The sequence below is a fragment of the Ovis canadensis genome, chromosome 7 (genome assembly GCF_042477335.2).
Source record: "Ovis canadensis isolate MfBH-ARS-UI-01 breed Bighorn chromosome 7, ARS-UI_OviCan_v2, whole genome shotgun sequence".
In the NCBI taxonomy this organism is placed as follows: Eukaryota; Metazoa; Chordata; class Mammalia; order Artiodactyla; family Bovidae; genus Ovis; species Ovis canadensis.
In genome coordinates, this window is record NC_091251.1 from 14,237,974 (window position 1) to 14,262,627 (window position 24,654).

The window sequence follows — 24,654 nt, forward strand, 5'->3', positions numbered from 1 at the left end:
AACCTAGATAGCATATTCAAAAGCAGAGACATTACTTTGCCAACAAAGGTCCATCTAGTCAGGGCTATGGTTTTTCTAGTAGTCATGTATGGATGTGAGAGTTGGACTATAAAGAAAGCTGAGCACCGAAGAACGGATGCTTTTGATCTGTGGTGTTGGAAAAGACTCTTTTTTTTTTTTTTTTTTTTTTTTTTATTTTTTAAATTTTAAAATCTTTAATTCTTACATGCATTCCCAAACATGACCCCCCCTCCCACCTCCCTCCCCAGAACATCTTTCTGGGTCATCCCCATGCACCAGCCCCAAGCATGCTGCATCCTGCGTCAGACATAGACTGGCGATTCAATTCACATGATAGTATACATGTTAGAATGTCATTCTCCCAAATCATCCCACCCTCTCCCTCTCCCTCTGAGTCCAAAAGTCCATTATACACATCTGTGTCTCTTTCCCTGTCTTGCATACAGGGTCGTCATTGCCATCTTCCTAAATTCCATATATATGTGTTAGTATACTGTATTGGTGTTTTTCTTTCTGGCTTACTTCACTCTGTATAATCGGCTCCAGTTTCATCCATCTCATCAGAACTGATTCAAATGAATTCTTTTTAACCGCTGAGTAATACTCCATTGTGTATATGTACCACAGCTTTCTTATCCATTCATCTGCTGATGGACATCTAGGTTGTTTCCATGTCCTGGCTATTATAAACAGTGCTGCGATGAACATTGGGGTACATGTGTCTCTTTCAATTCTGGTTTCCTCGGTGTGTATGCCCAGAAGTGGGATTGCTGGGTCATAAGGTAGTTCTATTTGCAATTTTTTAAGGAATCTCCACACTGTTCTCCATAGTGGCTGTACTAGTTTGCATTTCCACCAACATTCTTAAAAGTCCCTTGGACTGCAAGGAGACCCAACCAGTCTATCCTGAAGGAGATCAGTCCTGGGTGTTCATTGTAAGGACTGATGCTGAAGCTGAAACTCCAGTACTTTGGCTACCTGATGCGAAGAGCTGACTCATTGGAAAAGACCCTGATGCTGGGAAAGATTGAAGGTGGGAGGAGAAGGGGACAACAGAGGATGAGATGGTTGTATGGCATCACTGACCCAATGGAAATGAGTTTGAGTAAACTCTGTGAGTTGGTGATGGCCAGGGAGGCCTGGTGTGCTGCAGTTCATGTGGTTGCAAAGAGTTGGACACGACTGAGCGACTGAACTGAACTGAGATATATATATATAGTGTGTATGGGCTTCCCAGGTGGCGCTAGTGGTAAAGAACTCACCTGCCAATGCACGAGATGTAAGAAACACGGGTTCAGTCCCTAGGTCAGGAAGGTCCCCTGGAGGAGGGCATGGTGACCCACTTTGGTATTCTTGCCTAGAGAATCCCATGGACAGAGGAGCCTGGCAGGCTACGGTACATAGTGTTCCAAAGAGTCAGACATGACTGAAGTGACTTAAATATGAGTATGTATATATATATGTGTGTGTGTGTGTGTGTATGAATATATAGCTGTCATGACAAGAGACCATGAGACGTAAGACTATGGGATTCATCAAAGGTGCAAAAGAAATTCCGTGGCTCAGGGTGAAGGGCCATCTATGCAGCAGTGCTAGACAGCAAACTGTCCAGTGTGAGTAGTGGGGCAGAGTGCTCCAGAAGGGATTTACATGGAACGTGCAGATTATCTGTGTATTTATCCATCTCAGGACGAGTTGTGCAGCTCTCTCAGAGATGGGATACAGTATTAGTGAGAAGTACGAGGAAAACTAAGCAAGCAGCTTAAGTAGAAAACTAGGCAGTTACCATCTCTAAGGAAAATTTAAACCTATACAAGAAATTGTATTCCTAAAACACTGTTTAGATCAGTCATCTGTGAACAATAGTTATGTAATTGTGTTTACAATGAACAGTTCTATCAACATTATGTTATTTGATATAATTATGTTGGGAAGGTGGGAGAATGAAAGTTGTGGATGTGGCGTTAAAGGAGTCACATCTGCCCTGCCTAGATCGGAAAGGCACACGTAACAAAGGATAAGGACATGGAGCCCAAAAGCAAGAAAGAGGCCTCGCTCAAGAAGTGTGGCTTGAAGGAGAGGAGAGAGACTGGGCAGAAAGTCGCGGGGGATGTGGAGTCAAAGTAGGTGTGTGTATGTTTGAGCAGGAAAGACTTGGGAATGTGAAAGGCTGGGAAAGAGACTCGGCTCTGAGGACACGGTGAACATAAGTGAGAGACAAGACGTGGTTAGTGGCAGTCGCCGAGGAGGTAAAAGGCAGCGGGGGCCGCACAGCACAGCTGGGCGGGTTGACCTTAGTTGTAGGGGCACTTCCGCACAAGAGAGGGTGACGTGGGTGAGTTCTATTTGGGGTAACAGGAAAAGGAAAGAGTTCCCATCCAATGGCTCGCTACTTTTTGCTGTGGAAGGAGAACACACAGTCATTTGCTGCAGCCGCGGTGCAGTGAGTCAGAGCGCTGCCAGGTGAAAGGAGGTTGAAAGCGCTTTGAAGAACCTGAGAGTTCTTAGATCAGAGAAGGGTGGTAGGATTGCTGGGCCATGTTGTAGATCTGAGAGTATGCACATGGATTTGTGGTGTAGTTAACATGCCTTTTTATGTAACCTCATCTAGCACTGCTTGCCAGCTTTTGAGGGCTGGCCCAAAGAACCTGGAGAGTTGGATTCACCCACTTTGGAGTTTTGTCATAAAGACTGAACAAAAAAACACAATCAGAGGAAGTTTCAAGTATTGGCATACATCTTATTGTGATGATGAAAATCCAAACTGAGTCAGGCAGGAAATAAAAGTTAGCTGACAGAAAGTTGCAAGGTTGATAGACAGTACTACTGAGGTCACAGAAAGGTAGAATGGAAGTCATTGAAGAAGCAACAGTGGTAGTAGCCAACATTTATTGAGTGCTTAGAGTGGGCCAGGCCCTACTGTGTGCATTTTAAGTATATTGATTCATTTTATCCTCATAACAACCCTGTGTGAATTGAAGTGAAGTGAAGTGAAGTTGCTCAGTCATGTCCGACTCTTTGTGACCCCGTGGACTGTAGCCCACCAGGCTCCCCTGTCCATGGGATTCTCCAGGCAAGAACACTGGAGTGGGTTGCCATTTCCTTCTCCAGGGGACTTTCCCAACCCAGGAATCGAACCCAGGTCTCCCGCATTGCAGGCAGATGCTCTAACCTCTGAGCCACCAGGGAAGCCGTAACAACCCTGTGTGGGAAGTACTATTCAAACTGAGGCTCAGGAGAGAAGTCTTGTGTTTAAATCACACTGCTTATCATCAGATGGGACGGGATTCACATTCAGGACTACAGAACTCACACATTTAGCAGGGTGCCCCACTGAAGCTGTTTGAAGGTAAATAGGAAGTGGTCTTCAGGAAGGAGAGGAGACTGAGGTTAGAGAGCAAGGTTTTTGCAGGTGGTTACAGATAATAAAGTCCAAAGTGTGACCCTGATAGGGTTGCTGAGTTGCAGTAAAGAGGTCCTTAGGGAAGATGACAAGGGACGTGGAGGCTGGGATGTTGGAAATGGCATTCAGGTGAGAGCTGACATCAGATTATGGCAGAACTTGGCCTGGTAGATTGTGTTATGGAATTGAGTTTGTTTGCCTAACTTGCAGCAAGCCAGACATTGAAATGCCAAGGTTTGCAGCAGGGAAATCATTTATTCACAAGATAACCAAGCAAGTTGATGGGAGAACAAATCTAAAACTTGTCTCCCTGAAGATCAGATTTAGGGATATTTATAGGATAAAGAGGAAGGGTCTGTGAGGCGTGGGGAGAGGTGACTGAGGTAAGAAGAGGGAGGTACTCGGTTTCTGCAAGAGTGGTCGAGCTTCATGGTTCTTCATGGCAACTGTTCAGAAAATGGCAGAGTTAGTGTATTCTGAGGGTAGAGGTTTTGGCCCTCTAGCATCAAAAGATCATCCGTCTGATACTCAGGCGGGGCCGGTTGAATGGTCAGTGGTTTCAACCAGTTTGAACTGGGCAAGAACTAACTCCACATTCCTGAAAAACAATGTAAGCAACCATTACTATAGTGACCCATACATCAGAGGTGTTATCCATAAGGAAGCTAGGGAGTGGTTAGTTTAAAATCAACTAAAAGCAAGTGAGGCAGGTTAGATTTGGTGGGCCTAAGTAGGTTAGTGCTCTGTTTCAATTGCAGATCTGGGCGCTACAGTTGAACTCTGTTATTGGATGAGTGGAACTTAACAGATAATTACTGTTATATCTGTTAATTACTTAATAGATAATTACAGACACAGATAAGTGTGCATAATTACCTATGGACTGTTTGTAGCCCCTGCTAGCCTGATGGCTTCTTGAGGCCAGCTGGTATCGTTTCTGGGATCTGTTGTAGAGCTGGGCCTGTATGTGTGACTCGTGTGTTTGGTGACTGATGTGAATGGATGACTGTGCAGTGTGCATTAACTGAAGTAGAACTCATTCTGGTATGCTTTCCTTAGCCAGTAGATGATTTTCTGTCCTCCTGAATGAATTCTTTTTTTCTTACCCCCACCCCCCCACCCCATAGGAAAGCCCATAACAGTGGTGAAGATTCAGATCTAAAGCAAAGGAGGAGGTAAAAAAGCCAAGAGGGAAGGAGGGTCGAGGGAGAGGGAAAGGGCTTAGCAGGTCAGCACAGCTCAGACCTGAGGCGAGAGTGTGGGAAATGTTTGGTTTTATTAGTGGCTGCTTTAAGGATATTGCAATTTTTTAAACTTTGAAATAACAATTTTGGCTGCAACTGGTTCTCAGTCTTCCATTCCTTAACATCTTTAGGAGTTTCTCTCTCTTTTTTTCCTGCTCCTTTTTGTCTTAGAGGAGCTATCTCCATTATCTCTCTCTTTCTTTTTTTCTTTTCTATTCTCTTTCTTTCAGTTTTTCTTTTTGGCCACACCACACAGTGGCACTTGGGATCTTAGTTCCCTGACCAGGGATCGAACCCATTTCCCCCTGCAGTGGAAGCATGGAGTCTTGACCACTGGGCTGTCCGGGAAGTCCCTCGCTTATCTCTGGCTACAGTAAAACCATCCAGACCTGGGTGGTTGGATATAACAACAACCGTATATGTCTTATATGATTCTATTGATTGAGCGGCAGTTTGTTAGCTAGTTTAACTGGCCCCTGGCAGAATGGCTGTCCGCCTGGGAACTCTCTCTCCATGATCTCTGTACCCGGTTAACCTAGGTGGCTGGGAAGAAGCAGAAGCTGCCAGCTCTGTTAAGAGATAGTCCTGGAACTGGCAGAGTATCCCTTCCACCTCCTTCTGTTGGAAAAATCAGTCGTAGGACCAGCACAGATTCAAGGGGGGTGGAAATAAGCTCTCCCTCTCTTCGTGGGGGTAGGGGTTTGACAGGACTTTGAGTCCATATTTCATCCACCCCAGGGACTTACAGCTTTTCTACCTCAGAGTTCTGTTGAAAGCACTTGATTCTGTGGTCCTTTCTAGGAGCATGGTGACATTTACTTTAGTCTGCTTCCACATTTCTGTAGACATTCAGATGGCTAGCTGAACTGAGAAACTGATTGGGAGAGGGCTGTGACAACTACTTATGTTTGAATTGGTAATTTGATTGCAAAATTAATTCTGAAGAACCTACATGAACCTTTCTGGAATTTTTCATTTGTCATAACTATGGTTTTTTTTCCTCTTTTTTTCTTTTCAGGTCACGCTCACGCTGTAACACAAGCAGTGGTAGTGAATCAGAAAATTCTAACAGAGAGCACCGGAAAAAGAGAAACAGGTAATGTTGGAATATGATAGTTAGCAGGAAATCAGCCACTGAAATCAGCAGCTGCCACTGATTGTAGAACCTGTGTGTCCTATGAATTTTCACACCTGATTTTTCTCAGCTGCATTTAAGAAGAAATCTGGAATGGTTCTGAAGTACTGTTTTAGGAAACCTCAGCTCTTTGAACTGAGTTTCTTATCTTTATAATAAGATGATTAAACAGTTTGACAGTGATGTTCCTTCTTGTTAATTAAAAAAAAAAAAAGCAATGATCTATATTTAGGTACAACATGTAGTGAATTTGCCTAAGAGTGGTAAGAAATGTTATCATTTGTAGAGAGATTTCTCCCTGAAGTGTCTTTTAACATGACATCATTATTCTTTGCCCAACCAAAAACCAAGACACTCATAGTTGCCTACTTTTAGTCTTATGTGTATGTAAATGCAAATGTGTTTATACTTGTGCCAGGCACACACAATTAGATGGGTAAATGCAATTAATTCATATTTTTAGGACTTAGTCTTAAGAGCATGTTAGTAACATGATTTGACATGTAATCAATATTAATGATGACAATGCATTGATTTAATCAGTTCTTCCTAATTCTGAAAGATTTATTTGAAAACAAGTAATCCATGATGAGAGAACGCCAGGTTGGGGAGCTGAGGGATCTAGTTATTGGTTATGCCAGTTTCTAATCCAGTGGTTCCCAGCTGGGGACAGTTTGTTTTCCCTCTCTTCCCTGAGGACATCTGGCACTGTTTTGGGAAGCTTCTGGCTGTCATGCTGGGGGATTGCTGCCAACTAGGGCTGCTGCTGAACTCCCTATAACCTGCATGGCAGCACTCCACAATGGGGCACCTGGCCCCCAAACACCACGGCGCCACCATGGGGACACCCGTGCCCCTCTGACATGGACTCTGGCGGGGCTGCTTCTTCTGGGCTGTCTCCTGCTGAGGAAGCTGCGTGAGACGATCTCCAGGGTCCTTGTTCCGTGCTCAGAGCCCCTGTGCGTGGCATGCACTGAATCATCCCTCTCTAACTACAACACCTGTGTAATAGCTGCTCAGCCAGCACTGTGAGAGTGGACCACTTTCTTAGGAAAACTTTCTGTGTTGAGCCTTCTTGATAGACGTGAGATCTCAATGTGTTAGGACAGTATCTCAAGGAAATGATCCCAATTTCTTCATCTGTAAAAACCTACGTGTGGACGGTAGCTTTCCCTCAGGTACCCTCTTCCCACTCTAAAATCCAGTATTTCTGCACAGACAACACAAATCAAACTGAAAAACACCTCCCCCATCTCTATGGACCTACTTATCAAGCCAATGTCTTAACAAATATATTTCTGTTCTGCTGGGTGTATTCTGAGTTTGTGCATGCGAGGTTGCTTTAGCCCCTCTCTTTGCGACCCTATGGACCAGGGCCTGGTGCGCTATTCTCAGCTTCTCAGAGCCAGCCTATTTAAGAACAGTGTCTTTTTGAGCCAGAAGTGCCAAGTTGACATTTGCTGTTAAAATGAAACACTATTTAAACGTTGCCAGCAAATTCCTAAATAGCTCATTACTGATCTAGAAGCACTGGCTTTCATATTCTTAATAGGTGTTTTCTGCCTCTACCTCAGTTTCATCAACAATTTTTCAGATTGGCTTTTTTGTACTGTATAAATAGTATATTTTAGAATGATGGTGGTTCTGAATGTTTAAGTGCTAAAGTACTTTATAAGGCTATTAATGAGAAATTGCTTTCAAAGCACACTGACAGAAAGACTTGCAAAAATAATTTCCTCTAACTGTAGAGATACTGCCCTGGGCTTACACAGGGTGGCTGTGTCTGTAGAAGATGAGGTCTGGAGTCTGGCTCTCAGGCACAGCGAAAGTGGGCGAAGGAAGCAGCAGGTCTTGCAGGGCTAATCCCATGCCTGAGAATCCTGCTGGAGGCTCAGCGTGCGGGGTGGTGCTGCACAGGACTCTGCCCCAGGGGCCACGTCCCCAGGACGCAGTGCTGCCACTACCCACTCCATCCCATTATCAGCCTTTAAAATCTTGCCAGAACCCACTCACTCTACCTTGGGATATGTGGGTCTGAATATTTATACTGTGGCCCTGCTAATAGTCCCAATATGTCTTGTGTCTGTAATGAAGGGTTGTCTAATAATGTCTGACTTTCAACTTTGGGGGAGAGACTGAATCTCTTCAGCCTCAGTTGCCTTTTCTTATTTCCATCAGCAGAGTGACCCAGCCAAGCTCTCACCAGCATCCTTTGTGCTTTTAGTAAAGGACTCTGGTAACCCTGCTGCTGCTGTAAGTCTCTTCAGTCGTGTCCGACTCTGTGGGGGCAAAGTGAGTCTTGAACACGCTGATTTTCTTCTTCCTGCCAGCAAGGTCTCTAAATTCAGCTCCGATGCTTTCTCACTTTGGAAGTCAGAGCCTGCACCTGAGACACCCCATTTTCCTCTCTCCCCATGGGAACTGTAGCCTGGGGCAGAAGGGCAAAGACTGTGCACATTAGCTTTTCAAGCACCGTTTTGAAGCCCATGATGTGTCCAGTGGAGCTCTGGAGAGACTCTCTCCGGAGAGACGTTCTGGAGACCGCGTGTGGTCTTCAGGATGTTATTTCCTCTGCCACTGCCTCTTGCTGTTGTTGCAGTTTCTGTTGTTGTTGTTTGTTTCCTTGTTTGCTTTTTCAACATAAGGAGAGTCTCTCACATTAGGTTCAAGACAATGCTGTGTCAATACTGTTTTGTCACAGGGTCTGCCTGTTGGGAGCTCAAGCTGCTTTGCTGCTCCCATAGATAACAGTTCCAGTCTCTCTCATTTTGTGTGAGGAGTCGCGCAAGTTAACAAGACAGTGTTACAAATCAGCTTTATTCAAGGCAGCGGTTGTGGCTTCGAACAAACATGGAAAAAATCATAATCCACACTGACTCTGGAAGGCTAGTATTAGAAACAAGGATGTTGTTTAGATTCAATTTTAGAGAAACATGACTGTAGATAAGTAACTTCCTCTGTTAGCTTTGGGTCGAGAGCTAGTGAGGCCAGATGGGTGAGGACTGGGCAGTAACTGCAGGGTATCATTCCACAGAATTTGCAACAGCAGAGGCTTAAGCCTCCTTTGTTTGGGAAATTGTTTATATATTTCTTAATCCTCTTTTACTTTAGTTGTCTTTTTACTGTTTTCATAATCTGCATGGGTACCTACAGTTTTCCAGATTTTGAGGTTTGAGAAAGCAGTTTTTTTTTTCTCTGTATAATTAGCTGGAAGTTGGAACAGTTTCTTGTCATAACATCTAAGATGACAGAGTCCTTATTTTCCTCTCAGTGTCCCTAGTGAGTGAAGTCGCTCAGTCGTGTCTGACTCTTTGTGACCCCATGGACTGTAGCCTGCCCGGCTCCTCCGTCCATGGGATTTTCCAGGCAAGAGTGCTGGAGTGGGTCGCTATTTCCTTCTCCAGGGGATCTGCCTGACCCAGAGGTCGAACCCAGGTCTCCCACACTGTAGGCAGACGCTTTACCGTCTGAGCCACCCGGGAAGCCTGGTGGTGTCTCTGTGCACACCTTTGCCTCCATCTCTCCTCCTCTCTGCCTTTTTTACTCCATTGCATTATTTTCCCTCACCCAAGTCCCCCCATTCTTTTCTTTTCTTAGCTTCTTTCTCACTCTTTCTTTCTTGTCCTCTCTGACATCTGTCTCGGTTTAGGAACCAGTGATAAAATGTCCAAAAAAAAAAGAAAAGCAAAAATAAAACCCTAAGGGAGTGGGTCAGGGTTTTGGTTCTGCCATGTCCTGCTGTTTGACCTTGGGCAACCATTTAACCAATTTAAACTTAGCTTTCTCATCCTGAAAATGCTGTGTGTACTGCCTGATCTGTTTTCTTGACTTACTGCAGAGACTAACTGAGCTGTAAGAGGTGAGAGCACTGTGGCAGACCGAGCTGGATATCTCATGTTGGTGTCGCTGCCTCTTCCTTGGCTGTCCCGACCTCTCCTACACCCTCTTTCTAGCCTTCTCCACTTTTCTTTTAACTTTGTCCTCCATTTCCCCATCTTCCCGATCTACACATTTGTATTTTCAGACCAGGCTTTTTTATCCTTTAATTGATGGGTAGGTTTTAGGGGTATCATAATCTCAAGCAATTTAATGTAAAATTCTCTGTTTGCAAGCATACAATTTTCTGGTGATAAGAGTCTGTAGATTTAATCAGATTCTTAAGAGGGTATCTGATCTCCAAAAAGTTAGACAGTGGTCATTATGATCTAAATAGTGAAAGATAGATTGAAATTGCGAAATGGAGTTGATATTTTAGTTCACTGGTAAGGTTGAAATCTAAAAGGCTGCAAATTTCTTTTGAGATTACTAACTTTCCTATACCGATTTGTGAAAAAATTGGTTCAATTAAATTAATCAAATTAGAAACCTACCAAGTATAGAGAAGCATTAAATTTATGATCTTTGTGAGTATTAGATTGCATTAGTTTTCACTAGTTAGAATTTTGAATCTTGCACGTAAAATCAGAAGGGTCAGTTGGCTCCTCCTTTGTGGATTTGAACCCCTGGGCCGTGCTTGGGACTTGCCCACAGAGCATGTTGAAGGAGGACCTAAGAAGTAGATCTATCACAGTGAAGCCTTTCATAAGCCAGCTTTCTCTGAAAATACCTTGAGCTTAATAAAATATCCTTCACATTCAAAGGAACTGGTCTGCAAAATATCCTTTGTGCTGTTGATGAAAATCAGCTCTCCTTTAGGCATTCACTGGGATCTGTAGATTACTCAGTCATTAGCTTTGATGTGTTGCTAGGCTTTTAGGATTTGAAGTGGGAGATTTGGAGGAGGTAGGGGGCAGTGAGGCAGAGAACCAGTCTGGTGTTTTTTGCATAAGCATAAAAGTGGAAGTAACTCTGGAGCCTGGCGAAAATTAAAAGAGTAAGAAAAATGAGAGAAGCTGGGGGTAAGAACAGGACTAGAATAAATTGGCAACAGGGGGCCATTTGGACCTTTCCCAAATTTCATTCTGAGCCGTTTGCCTCATAATCGCATGAATTATGTACAGGAGGCGGTATGTATGCACACGTGTGCGTGCGTGTGGGCGAAACAGAGCACAGAACAAAGGAGGGGCCGTGCATTATGAGTCTGGCCCTGCTTTGAAGAGCTCCGGGCCTAGAAGCTGGTTCCTTTACCCTCTCGAGTTTTAATTTTCTTACATGCTAAATGGGATCATCCCGGCCCTGCCTACCTCATGAGGTTTGTGAAGATCTGAGATAATGGATGTGCTTTGAAAGCAGAAAGAGCCCTGCATTCGACTGATGAGAATGCTCAGTGCTGCTCAGTGTTACCTGAAGTCCCCATTGTATCCACAGAGTGGGGGCCGCTCCCTTTAACAACAAAGAGGCCAGTGTTTCTAGCCTGTGAGTTTATCCTGCCACAAATGGTAGAGTTTCCCCCTGCTTTTTAGGTGTCTCAGAATCTGTATCTGAATAATGGATTAAGATGGTTTGAAGTATTTTAAATGGGTTCCACAAAGTCTTTTATATTATTTTTCTGAGAAAAGTAAGAAACCATCCTCTGTGGCACTGCGGCTAACAGGGATGATGTGGCTGAGGCAGGCAGGTCTAGATCATGGCCTTGGTAGGGTCTTGTTGTTGTTAGAATCATAAAACAAAACAAAACATTACTGTCCCTGTGCCTTAAGGGGAGAATGTGTTTTGGATGATGGCAAACTTAAACCCAAGCGTGTTTATTCCACATGGCCTGAAAATAGATAACTGTTTCCTCGCAAGCATGCCTTCCTGCCTGGTTCCTGTCCCTGACAAAAGTGTTTGGGCTGCAAACCAGGTACAAATTGCGGGTCTGGAGTGGGTAGTGTGTACAGAGCCACTGGAAGTGAAGTTCACTGTGGTACACCCATGGCACAGGCTTCTGGTTTCTACTTTATTAAGTTGTATTAAGATTTAAACATTTGATATGGATAATTTAGGAATTCCAGAGCATAATCCAAATTGATAGAGACGACTATGGAAGCACAAAGCTACAGCAACAGAGAAATGTTCTCAGAGGACTAAACTCGAGGCAGGTTGAACGATTGAAAAAACAGAAGCAGAGCTGGGGAGAGGAAATTGTGCCAAGGGTAGCCCATTTCAGGAGGGAGAGCATAAGGTGTAAGTGGAAGAGACTGAAGTACCTTTAAGAGCAAATAAGATTAATTTATTGATGGTGGGGGAAGATGGGAAAAGCGAATGAATTTTTTGCTTGCTGGTCTTCAGGGAGTATGTTGACAGATGCCTGGAACTGATAGAAATTTCCCTAGGGAAGAAAAACTACTGAAAAAAAAAAAGGTTGGTTTATAGCAGGTGATCCCAGAATGAGAGCTGTTGTTGAGAAACACAAGTCCACAATCGGTTGGGACTGCAGAGTTACTGTTAGCGATGGAGTAGCCATATGAAGCAATTGTCGGGAGAGTTGTGCTGTGGCTGAAGAGTGGAGGTTTGTTTCAAAGAGTCTGGCTGCCTTGTAAGTGAAGCACAAAGAGAAAAACATAGAGTTTTAAATCTGGAAAGGATCTTCACAGTAATTCAGTAGATGAAAAAACAGACTTACCAAAGAAGGTTAAACGTTTTGCCCAGGGATCTCTGAGTTGGATAACAACAGAGCTGGAACTAGGCTGAACTCAGGGGCAACGGGTGTTGCTTCTTATCATTTTACATTTGCTCTGTACGATTGCTCAGGTTTTGTATTAAACATGGTCTTTTATCTCAGTGAAGGAGAAATGAATTAGGAACTGGTCTAAAGGAATGTCCTGTTAGGAATGAAACTGCCCCAGTAAGGGTAGAGGACAGAGTGAAATGCACAGAGATTTGTATAAGAATTCACTGGGTAATGTGAAGAATTTTGCGGAAGAAGCAGAACTATTTTGGGAAGATGGAAAGAAGAGACCAAGAATAGTTATTATCTTCATTATTGTTAGCAAACGATTATATGGCATTTCATCATCACAATCTTTTACAAACTTTAAGTGTTAAATGCAGTTAAAATCGAAATGCATGGATAGCCTGGAAAAGTAGGGTGTTGAAGTTTGGTGAGATATGAAGGAAGGATATCAGAACTCTCTTATTCTGAAACATTACTGGAAAACGCTCTGGTCTAGAACAACTCTCTTCCTTATATATTAACCGAAACACAGAAGCTGAGACTTCCTTGGTGGTCCAGTGGTTGGGACTCTGCACTCCCGCCGCAGGAGCTGTGGGTTCCATCCCTGTTGTGGAACTAAGATCCCACATGCTATGTGGCGTAGCCAAAAAAACATAAAATAAAATGATGGCGAATTAAAAAAAAAAAATAAGCCTCCGTATGGTTAGGCTTCTTGCTGTAGCTGTTAAGTCTTGTTAGCTGTACTGAGGAAATAGACAAAATATGATATGTAGAGTTGTTGCCTTTAGTGGATACAGGAAAGAAATGTTTAGCATTTTTGAGGTTCAACTTTAAATATGACATTTGAAAATGAATATATTCCCAGTAAAAAATGCAACGGACTCTTTCCCCCCTTAACACTTTAATGACTGTAAAAAGTCAAAATATAAAACATTTTGACTTTTCAAAAGGCCCTATATCAATATAATGCTTACAGTGTTTTTATTCTTCATAATTTAAATTCCTGCATTAAAATTAAAATCTATCAGGAAAGAAGCAAATCCCAATACTTTGCGTGTCTCACCGTCTCAGGAGAAATGAGACTCACAAGACAGAACCATTATGGGATACATGTTGTACATATAAAGATTTCTTTAGTTACTTATGCCTAAACGAAACAGTTAATTTCTGCCTCCTAAGGACTGAGTATTACAGTATTCTTGCCTTTAAGGGTAAGATTTTTCCTTTCCAAGTAGCATCTGTATTTTCTGGAGTAGGTCAGCGATGGAAGAAATGACACTTTCACTCTTGTAATGAGGTACCATTAACCAGAGGCCTTTTGTAAGGGTGTAATTTCAAACTTCATTACAGACTAAGGCAGCCACACTGCCCATTACTCAGGAAAATGTGCTTCTGTTGTGACTCTGCAATGAGCCTTACATTTTTAATGCACCTTGTTAGAATATTTATGAAGCCGCATCACCGGTAGAGGGCATCTGTTTCTGGAACATGTGGGTCCCAAGGATATTAACTGACAGGGTTTCATCGCCCTCACTTTCAACTGTTTGGTTAGGAAGATAGAAGTTAAATGTACAGGCCATGGTCGGAATTCTTTCTGATACAGTTCTTATTACTAGCAAGGTACTGGAGGTAGGAGCTTTCGTTTCTGTTACCAGCATGAAGGCAGCTAGCTGAAGTCCACAATGGAAGAATGAGCATGTACTCCTTGTGCTTCCTGTGAATTGTCTAGGGAATGTTCTTCTAGCAAAAGTAGGTTTGCCTCAGTCAGGTTTCACCCTTGCTGGTACACCTGACCCCTCAAAAATAGTTAAAGGTTCTGACTTAACTGATTAAAAATAAAATTAGTGAAATTTAGTCCTGTCCATGAACTACGCAGTGATTCAGTTCAGAATGGAAGCTGCGTCTAAAAGACTCCAGGCTTGAGAGGTGCACGGACTTGGTTTTATGTGTATCCCCGGGCTTTGCAAGGTGTGGGTTCCTGTGAGAAGGGAGCTATCTCCTTGCCAGCCTGGCACCTTTCCACTGACCATCTCTTCCTAACTTTGGGCTCCTCAGCCCTGGGGGTGTACAGGACAGCTCTCCCCCAGCAGGTCTGGTTGGTCACGGTGTCACATGATACAGTGAATGGCTCGGAGGTGTAAGTCTTGGCTATGAAAATCCATATACATACGTGTTTGTACATGTAGTCAAAATATAAAAAATAACTGTTTCAAAGAATTGTTAATAATCATATGACTTTGAATCATATATCTTATTTTGTCTTTAGCTATTTCTAATATTCATGTATCTTCTCATATTTTTCTTTAGCTATTTCTAATGTTCAAATTCATAACCACATATGTTCAATTTTAATTTCTTTGCATGTATCATGAGAGAGGGAACTATGTTCTTGAACTTGTGAAAAATACCTTGACTGTATCCTGTTAATATTCAAATAATAGAAATGAAAGCTTTAGTGAGGAAATATATACAGTTCAAAGACTTGAAGTGTGTTACAGATAATTTTTTACTTAACACAATTCCTCTTTAATATAGAGGGATTTAAATAGCTTTTTCCGTTTAAGCTACTTTGTTTTAGTTTTTTTTTAGGCTTGAATTTGCTTTCCTTTGTCTCTGTTAAGGTGAGATGAATGTTTGCCACTGTCCACTGATCTGCATTATAAGCAAATCCAGATAGCCATTCCACGGTGCTGTAACAGGGCAACCGGAAGACATCTGTTCAGTGAAAGAAAGGACTCCAGACTGATCTATTCTTTTCACTTGTTTTGAAACAGTTATGCTCATGCAGTCCCAGTCCTGGGATGATTACCGTGTGATGCCGCGCTGCTTTCCCATGTCCTGGGAGCAGCAGTGTGAAAGAAACACCCTGGAGTGGCTCCCTCGAGAACTTACATAGATTAAAAGTTAAAGATTCAGATAACAGTTCTTTGATTTTTGCAAAAAATACTCATGGCTTTACAGCATCAGTGCATTCTAGACATTATTTACACATTAAGTATGCACTTGCTTTAATTTAATACTTGTTTCCCTCTCTCCCCTATAACTCCTCACCCTTGTTTTTAGAAAGGCTTGATGTATCGGCAGACTGAGTGTGGTCCATGATGGTTTTTGCTAGGCCCATTCAGTATCTTCACACTCATAATTGATTGCCATTACTTAAAAAATAAAAGAGTTCATTAAAAAAAAATCCAGATTTGTAGATTATCTTTTGAAAATGGACAGGATTGATAATATTGTCCCCTGACCTCACATGACAAATGCCTATACCCCCAGCCCCCTCTCCCCTCAGCTTCGCTCTCTCTCATTTTGTTCTCCCTGCCAGGACCCTGGCCACACTGAGTGCTCAGCCCTCATTCTCTCTTAAACACACTAGCAGCGTAACCAGAATGTTCTGTGCCTACCCCGCTGCCGAGGCATTATGCCACCATACTTAAGAGTTTGAATTTCTAGCTTCCATACATGACCGCTGGAAAAACCATAGCCTTGACTAGATGGACCTTTGTTGACAAAGTAATGTCTCTGCTTTTGAATATGCTATCTAGGTCGGTCATAACTTTCATTCCAAGGAGTTAGCGTCTTTTAATTTCATGGTTGCAATCACCATCTGCAGTGATTTTGGAGCCCCCCAAAATAAAGTCCCTCACTGTTTCCACTGTTTCCCCATCTATCTCCCATGAAGAGATGGGACCAGATGCCATGATCTTCGTTTTCTGAATGTTGAGCTTTAAGCCACTTTTTCACTCTCCTCTTTCACTTTCATCAAGAGGCTCTTTAGTTCCTCACTTTCTGCCATAAGGGTGGTGTCATCTGCATTTCATTTCTTAATAACTTCTAAATAGCTTATTTAATAACTTTTTGATACCTTTGACACCTTTGACCTTTTTGATAACTTTGATACTTTTGACAGCACATTTAGGATGAACTGATAAAGGTAACACACGTGTGGGTGTTAACTTTAGGTGAACCTTGTTTTTTTCAGAATACGGCAGGAGAATGATATGGTTGATTCGGCACCACAGTGGGAAGCTGTATTAAGGAGACAAAAGGAGAAAAACCAGGCGGACCCGAACAATAGACGATCCAGACACAGATCTCGCTCGTATGTGCTCCCTCTTTATGCCTGAATTGAAAAACTCAGAACTTTTGGTAGCATGTGGATTCTGGGGCACATTGGGCTGTCTCTTTTGAGGTCTTCTAAGGTGGTTCAGGTTTATCATGATCATACTAGTATTTGTTTGCCATATTTATTTTGTTTTATTGTGACACTCATCAACTATATCTGAAGGGGTAGAAGTTGGAGCAGAGCCAAAGCAAAATGTCATAAGCACAAGGCTATCACAATCATGTTTTATTTTGTTTTTAAACAAAAGTGTATATTCAGCTGAGTAAGTAGGAAGCCTCCTTTGTTCTGGAGCCAGACTGTTGAAATACCTGCTGCTTCTCTCCTCTGAAGCCTTGGTCCAGGTTGAACTAGCTATGACTAACTTCCCGTCAGATTACCATTTGTGAGCAGTTCTCAATGAGTGATTCATTACGTCCCAGTCTTGAGATCAGCCTGCTCCTTTTGTAGCTAGGCAGTGCCAGGTGTGAGCACAGTTATCCCATGATGATGAGATTGCCAGTCCCCCAGATCAATTTTTTTTTGAACTGATAGTGTTTATACTTAAAAAAAAATTGCATCATCCAGATTTAGACTCCCCACTCCCACCTCTTGCTCCAAAGCATCTCTTTCTTTTTTTGATGAGCAAGAAGTAGATTTATTAATATAGGGCACTTATGAGAGACACAAGTGGGCAGACAAGGGGACTGTGCCCAAGGAACTAAGACGGAAAACAGCTTTATGTGTTCTGCCTTGGATATACACTTCATAGACTGAGGATGGGCCACCCAGAAGGTGAGAGGCCCTGGGAGACGGGCATGTTCCACAGAGAGACTGTGACCCATTTTAAAAGGTGAGAGTGGCCCCCAATCATGCCTTTTTAAAAAATGCATACTTTTAAACTTTATCATTTGTCTGTAGCGGGTCTTTGTTGCTGCGCAGGCTTTTCTCCGGCTGTGGCGAGTGGGGGCTGCACTCCAGGTGCAGGCAGCTGGCTTCTCATTGCATAGCGTCCCTTCTCGTGGGGCTGGGGCGTGGCCTGTAGGGCACATCGGCCTCCGTGCTTGGGGCTCCTGCGCCCTGGAGCACAGGCTCGGGAGTGGTGGTGCACAGGCCTGATGGCTGCACCACATGCGGGACCTTCCTGGACCGGGGATCGAATGCGTGTCTCCTGCATGGGCAGATGGATTCTTTAGAGCTGAACCATCCCAGGGAAGCTCCAAAGCATACATTTTTTTTAATGAAAAGTGAGCTGGGACTAACTACCTATATCCCTTTATGATCCTGGGTGGTAGGATGCCTCGTGTTGCCTACCTGTGGAAGGAGAGATGGTGTCTCAGGTGTGGGTTTTCTTTGTTCCATCAGTGGAGGAATTACATTGGCTGAGCTTTGAGTGATACATCCTTACATTCTTGGGATAAATGCCCAATAAACCTACTATCGTTTCCATATATTGCCAGTTTCTATTTAATATTTTGAAAGATTTTTTTCCATATGTTCATGAGAGATTCTGGTTTACAATTTTCTTGTAATATTTGTGTCAGTTGTTTTTTTTTTTTTTTTTAAACAAGGGTATGCTGGTCATTTAAAATAGTTTAGGAACTTTCCTTTCAGTTCTGTTCAGTTCAGTCGCTCAGTCGTGTCCGACTCTTTGCGACCCCATTAATCGCAGCACGCCAGGCCTCCCTGTCCATCACCAACTCCCAGAGTTCACTCAGACTCACGTCCATCGAGTCCGTGATGCCATCCAGCCACTTCATCCTCTGTTGTCCCCTTCTCCTCCTGCCCCCAATCCCTCCCAGCATCAGAGTCTTTTCCAATGAGTCAACTGTTCGCATGAGGTGGCCAAAGTACTGGAGCTTCAGCTTTAGCATCATTCCTTCCAAAGAAATCCCAGGGTTGATCTCCTTCAGAATGGACTGGTTGGATCACCTTGCAGTCCAAGGGACTCTCAAGAGTCTTCTCCAACACCACAGTTCAAAAGCATCAATTCTTCAGCGCTCAGCCTTCTTCACAGTCCAACTCTCACATCCATACATGACCACAGGAAAAACCATAGCCTTGACTAGACAGACCTTAGTCGGCAAAGTAATGTCTCTGCTTTTGAATATGCTGTCTAGGTTGGTCATAACTTTTCTTCAAGGAGTAAGCGTCTTTTAATGTCATCGGTGCAGTCACCATCTGCAGTGATTTTGGAGCCCCCAAAAATAAAGTCTGACACTGTTTCCCCATCTATTTCCCATGAAGTGATGGGACCGGATGCCATGATCTTCGTTTTCTGAATGTTGAGCTTTAAGCCAACTTTTTCGCTCTCCTCTTTCACTTTCATCAAGAGGCTTTTTAGCTCTTCACTTTCTGCCATAAGGTTGGTGTCATCTGCATATCTGAGGTTATTGATATTTCTCCCGGCAATCTTGATTCCAGCTTGTGTTTCTTCCAGTCCAGCGTTTCTCATGATGTACTCTGCATATAAGTTAAATAAGCAGGGTGACAAAATACAGCCTTGATGCACTCCTTTTCCTATTTGGAACCAGTCTGTTGTTCTATGTCCAGTTCTAACTGTTACTTCCTGACCTATATACAGATTTCTCAAGAGGCAGGTCAGGTTGTCTCGTATTCCCATCTCTCTCAGAATTTTCCACAGTTTATTGTGATCCACACAGTCAAAGGCTTTGGCATAGTCAATAAAGCAGAAATAGATGTGTTTCTGGAACTCTCTTGCTTTTTCGATGATCCAGCAGATGTTGGCAATTTGATCTCTGGTTCCTCTGCCTTTTCTGAAACCAGCTTGAACATCAGGGAGTTCACGGTTCATGTATTGCTGAAGCCTGGCTTGGAGAATTTTGAGCATTATTTTACTAGCATGTGAGATGAGTGCGATTGTGCGGTAGTTTGAGCATTCTTTGGCATTGCCTTTCTTTGAAATTGGAATGAAAACTGACCTTTTCGAGTCCTGTGGCCACTGCTGAGTTTTCCAAGTTTGCTGGCATATTGAGTGCAGCACTTTCACAGTATCGTCTTTCAGGATTTGAAACAGCTCAACTGGAATTCTATCACGTCCACTAGCTTTGCTCGTAGTGATGCTTTCTAAGGCCCGCTTGAATTCATTCCAAGATTTCTGGCTCTAGATTAGTGATTACCTCATCATGATTATCTGGGTCATGAAGATCTTTTTTGTCAGTTCTTCTGTGTATTCTTGCCACCTCTTCTTAATATCTTCTGCTTCTGTTAGGTCCATACCATTTCTGTCCTTTATCGAGCCCCTCTTTACATGTAATGTTCCCTTGGTATCTCTAATTTTCTTGAAGAGATCTCTAGTCTTTCCCATTCTGTCGTTTTCCTCTATTTCTTTGCATTGATTGCTGAAGAAGGCTTTCTTATCTCTTCTTGCTATTCTTTGGAACTCTGCATTCAGATGCTTATATCTTTCCTTTTCTCCTTTGCTTTTCACCTCTCTTCTTTTCACAGCTATTTGTAAGGCCTCCCCAGACAGCCATTTTGCTTTTTTGCATTTCTTTTCCATAGGGATGGTCTTGATTCCTGTCTCCTGTACAATGTCACGAACCTCATTCCATAGTTCATCAGGCACTCTATCTATCAGATCTAGGCCCTTAAATCTATTTCTCACTTCCACTGTATAATCATACAGGATTTGATTTAGGTCATACCTAAATGGTCTAGCGGTTTTCCCTACTTTCTTCAATTTGAGTCTGAATTTGGCAATAAGGGGTTCCTGATCTGAGCCACAGTCAGCTCCTGGTCTTGTTTTTGTTGACTGTATAGAGCTTCTCCATGTTTGGCTGCAAAGAATATAATCAATCTGATTTCAGTGTTGACCATCTGGTGATGTCCATGTGTAGTGTCTTCTCCTGTGTTGTTGGAAGAGGGTGTTGCTATGACCAGTGCATTTTCTTGGAAAAACTCTATTAGTCTTTGCCCTGCTTCATTCCACATTCCCAGGCCAAATTTGCCTGTTACTCCAGGTGTTTCTTGACTTCCTACTTTTGCATTCCAATCCCCTAGAATAAAAAGGACATCTTTTTTTGGGTGTTAGTTCTAAAAGGTCTTGTAGGTCTTCATAAAACCATTCAACTTCAGTTTCTTCAGCGTTGCTAGTTGGGGCATAACCTTGGATAACTGTGATATTGAATGGTTTGCCTTGGAGACGAACAGAGATCATTCTGTCGTTTTTGAGATTGCATCCAAGTGTTGCATTTCAGACTCTTTTGTTGACCATGATGGCTACTCCATTTCTTCTGAGGGATTCCTACTTTCCCTTATTTTGTCTATTTTCTGAGAGGGTAAAATTAACAGTATTCTTTCCATAAATATTGATATAATTTACCCAGGAAACCAACCCTTCCATGAAGGTTCTTTGTGGTAAGTCTTAAAGTACAAACTGAAATTCTGTAACAGATACTGGGCTGTTAAGATTGTGTCCACTTGTTATGTGTAGGTTTTGGTTGTGTGTGTTTTTAAAACAATTTGTTCCTTTTATCTAAGTTGTCATCTTTTAATAAAAAAATTGTTTATAATAATTCTTTTAGTGTCCTTTGAACATCTGTTGTGGTATTACCTCTTTCATTCCTGATGTGAATACATTGTTTCTTCTTTTAATTTTCTCCTTAATTGTGTTTTCTAATTTTTCAAAGAACTAATTCTGGGTTTTGTTGATTTTGTCTGTTAACGACTCATTGATTTCTACTCTTTATTACTTTCTTCTATGTATTTTGTCTTTTATTTGCTCTTTTTTTTTTTATCTTCTTAAGGTGACACTGAAATCCGTGATTTCTTTGACCGTGTTTTTTTTTTTTTTCAGTAGTGTGTTATTTAATTTCCAAGTATTTGGAGATTTTCTACATATCAAATTACTATTAATTTCTAATTTGCTTGTATTCTGGTTAAAATCTGTAAGATTTCAATCATTTCAAATTTAGTGAGCTCTGTCTTAAGAGCTAGCATGTAGTCTTTAGCGACGAATGATCTGACGGACTTGAAAAGAGTCACTCTCCGTTGTTGGGCATAGTCTACAAATGTCAGGAAAATCTAGTTAACTGAGAGTTGTTTGGATGCTCTGTGACTTTACTGATTTCTTTGTCTACTTTTCAGTCCGTCGCTGAGAGATGTTAAACTTTCTAGTAACTGTGGATGTTTCTGTTTCACCCTTTGCTTCTGTCAGTTCTTGTTTCAGCTTAGTTTGAAGCTCTGCCATTAGGTACACACATATTTGTGGGGAAAAAAAGTGTTTTTTTGGTCTACCTGAAAAGTTGACCTTTTCATCGTTGTGACACGTCCTTTGTTCTGGTAATATTCCTTTGTCTATGTCCATTTTACCCACAAACTTGTGTGTGTATGTGTATGTGTGCACTTAGATATAGCCATTATACTTTTTTCATGCTCACTTTTTACATGGTATATGAAAGTCAAAGTCACTCAGTTGTGTCCAACTCTTTGTGACCTTGTAGACTGTAACCTTTGTCCATGGAATTCTCCGGGCAAGAATACTGGAGTCAGTAACCATTCCCTAACCAGGGGATCCTCCTGACCCAGGGATCAAACCCAGGTATCCCACATTGTAGGCGGATTCTTTACCAGCTGAGCTACTGCTTCCCATGTGGCGCTAGTGGTAAAGAACCCACCTGCCCATGCAGGAGACATAAGAGATGCAGGTTCAGTCCCAGGTCAGGAAGATCCCCTGGAGGAGGAAATAGCAACCCACTCCAGGATTCTTGCCTGGAGAATCCCATAGACAGAGAAGCTGTGGGTCACAGGGTCACATAGACAGGGTCACAAAGAGTCGGACATGACTGAAGTGACTTTTATTTTAGGCCTAAGTATATCTTTATGATTAAAGCCCATCTCTTGATCTCTTGTAGATTGCAGTAACTTGTCTTAAAAATTTTTTTAAAATCTAGTCTGACCATCTATAGCTTAAATTGAGTGTTTAGGATACTTATGGGTCCTATAATTATTAATATTTGGGGTTTAAACTTTCTTTTAAATCTTACTTACATGATAAAAATATCAGACCAGAGAGAGGGTTATCTCAGAACAATGGAATTATATGAGAGAATCCTGTTAATAGTATGATATATACCTTTCTGGAATTTAGTTTTTAAAACAAACCATAAAAAGACGTAGCAAATGTTTGTGGCATGACTTTCTAATTGAACTTGATTATTTGACTGTATAGCTGATATGGCCAAAGTACAGTTAACAAAAAAAAAATACCAATTTGAAGAGTAATTCTTTCAGAAGTTGCTCTGGCTGCTGAGTTAAAAGCAGATTGAGAAAGGAAAGGAAGCAGGAAGAGCAATTTAAAAAATTTTTCAGTGGTCCAAGTGTGAGGTGGCTTTAACTCAGAAAAGATTGTGGTAGTGGAAGTGAAGTGGATGAATACCCATTTTGGAAGGAGAGCTAACGGGTTCATAGTGTGAGAGACAGTGCGGATGAACTTTGGAGTTGACATATTGAGTGAGTAGCCATGCCTTTTTACATACTTCATCCATGAGGTGGAGGGAGATGGTCTGGTATCTGTGGGAAGTGTTAAGGTTTCTGTTTCATTAGGTTTGAAAAACCAAGTTGGCGAACAAACGGAAATGTCAGGCAGGCTGCTAGATAGAAGTGTTAAAATTCTACAAGACTGTTCATTACTTTATTTAGGACAAACTGGGCTCTGTCTTCTATTTGATCATGACATCAAAAACCCAAGGTTTGTTGACAATGAAGAAAATATCTGGTGCTGTTGTTAGGAACAGACCTATGTCTGCATTCTGGACCTCTGAATGTTAGCTTATTACCTCCTCTCCATGAACTTCTTAGTGTCATGTGTACAACATGGATGATACCATCCTGCAGAGATTTTGCTGAACATTAAGTCAAATCATATATGTCAAGTGACAGCATAAACACTCACAATTGCAATTACTATAATTAGTAAGTTCTCCAGGTCTCAGTGTATCCATATAAATAAGTTACTTGACTTTTTCCCCCTTGGAATGGGGAACAGCTGAGAAAAGAGAGCAGGTTGAGGTCACTCACATTAAAACTAGAATTTGAGAATTTAGGAATCTCTAGGAACCACTACCGGAGAAGGCAATGGCACCCCACTCCAGTACTCTTGCCTGGAAAATCCCATGGGTGGAGGAGCCTGGTGGGCTGCAGTCCATGGGGTCGCGAAGAGTCAGACACGACTGAGTGACCTCACTTACAGTTTTCACTTTCACGCATTGGAGAAGGAAATGGCAACCCACTCCAGTGTTCTTGCCTTGAGAATCTCAGGGACGGGGGAGCCTGGGGGGCTGCCGTCTCTGGGGTCACACAGAGTCGGACACGGCTGACGCAACATAGCAGCAGCAGGAACCACTACAGCTTTTGTTTTTTCTTTTAAGTGAAAACGTAGAGCAGCATCTGAAGAAAGTAATTAAAATTGTTCTTTAAATGTATCAATGTTTGTACGTATATTTAGCATTTAAGATATTTAGTAAATCGCATTCTGTCAGTTACTCCCCTATTCTTGAATTCCTATGGTCGTGTGCATCAATTGCCCATATGGAGGTATCCACTGAGGATTTAGAATGTTATGATACATCATTCACACGATTCACTCATTGTTTTTTTAAATCTCCAATGAAAAACGAGAAAATTGTGTTCACTATTTAATACCAGAGATACACAGTTGTAGAAAATACAAAATCCTCTCTCTTAAAACACATGAACTGAAATATGATTGGATATAATTTACTTGAATGTGGAAATGGTCCTATCTAGTTTATTTTTCAGCTTCATTGCCAAGACATTGATATTACATATCATTGGGAAACTTAAATGAAATTTCTTTTCTACATGGGTGAATTTTTTTATTCACTGGGATATTTGGAAAAGACATGGAAGTTGAAACAGTAAGTTCTCACAGGTTCAACTTGTGTGTGCATGAAGGCTCAGGCTCCCTCTGGTGGCAATAATGTCTTACTACTTCTGTGAAAAACTGAAAGATGAGGTTGTCAGGGTGGAATGATGTTCCCAGTTAAACACAAAACAGAAGTCTGATGCCTTAGATAAAGACTTAGCATGAAGTCCCTGGAAGTGACTCCTGAGTGATCTTCAGCAACTAGGTTTCTGGGCTCTGTGGCTTTCTAATCTTTCTCTAATTCCAAG

At 42.1% G+C, this 24,654-nt stretch overlaps 1 protein-coding gene across 12 annotated transcripts in view; it reads left to right on the top strand.

Moving 5' to 3' along the window:
• The window catches only part of EPB41L4A (erythrocyte membrane protein band 4.1 like 4A), a 284,958-nt gene that overhangs the window by 246,520 nt on the left and 13,784 nt on the right, over positions 1 to 24,654 (top strand). For 4 of the 12 annotated variants that reach the window (XM_069595261.1, XM_069595265.1, XM_069595263.1 and 1 more), the window contains 3 exons: positions 4,552 to 4,599; positions 5,687 to 5,764; positions 16,378 to 16,497. In XM_069595261.1, coding sequence (XP_069451362.1) covers positions 4,552 to 4,599; positions 5,687 to 5,764; positions 16,378 to 16,497 — 246 coding nt within the window. The remainder of the gene's footprint in view (positions 1 to 4,551; positions 4,600 to 5,686; positions 5,765 to 16,377; positions 16,498 to 24,654) is intronic. The other 8 variants (XM_069595266.1, XM_069595271.1, XM_069595272.1 and 5 more) reach the window with 3 other exon arrangements.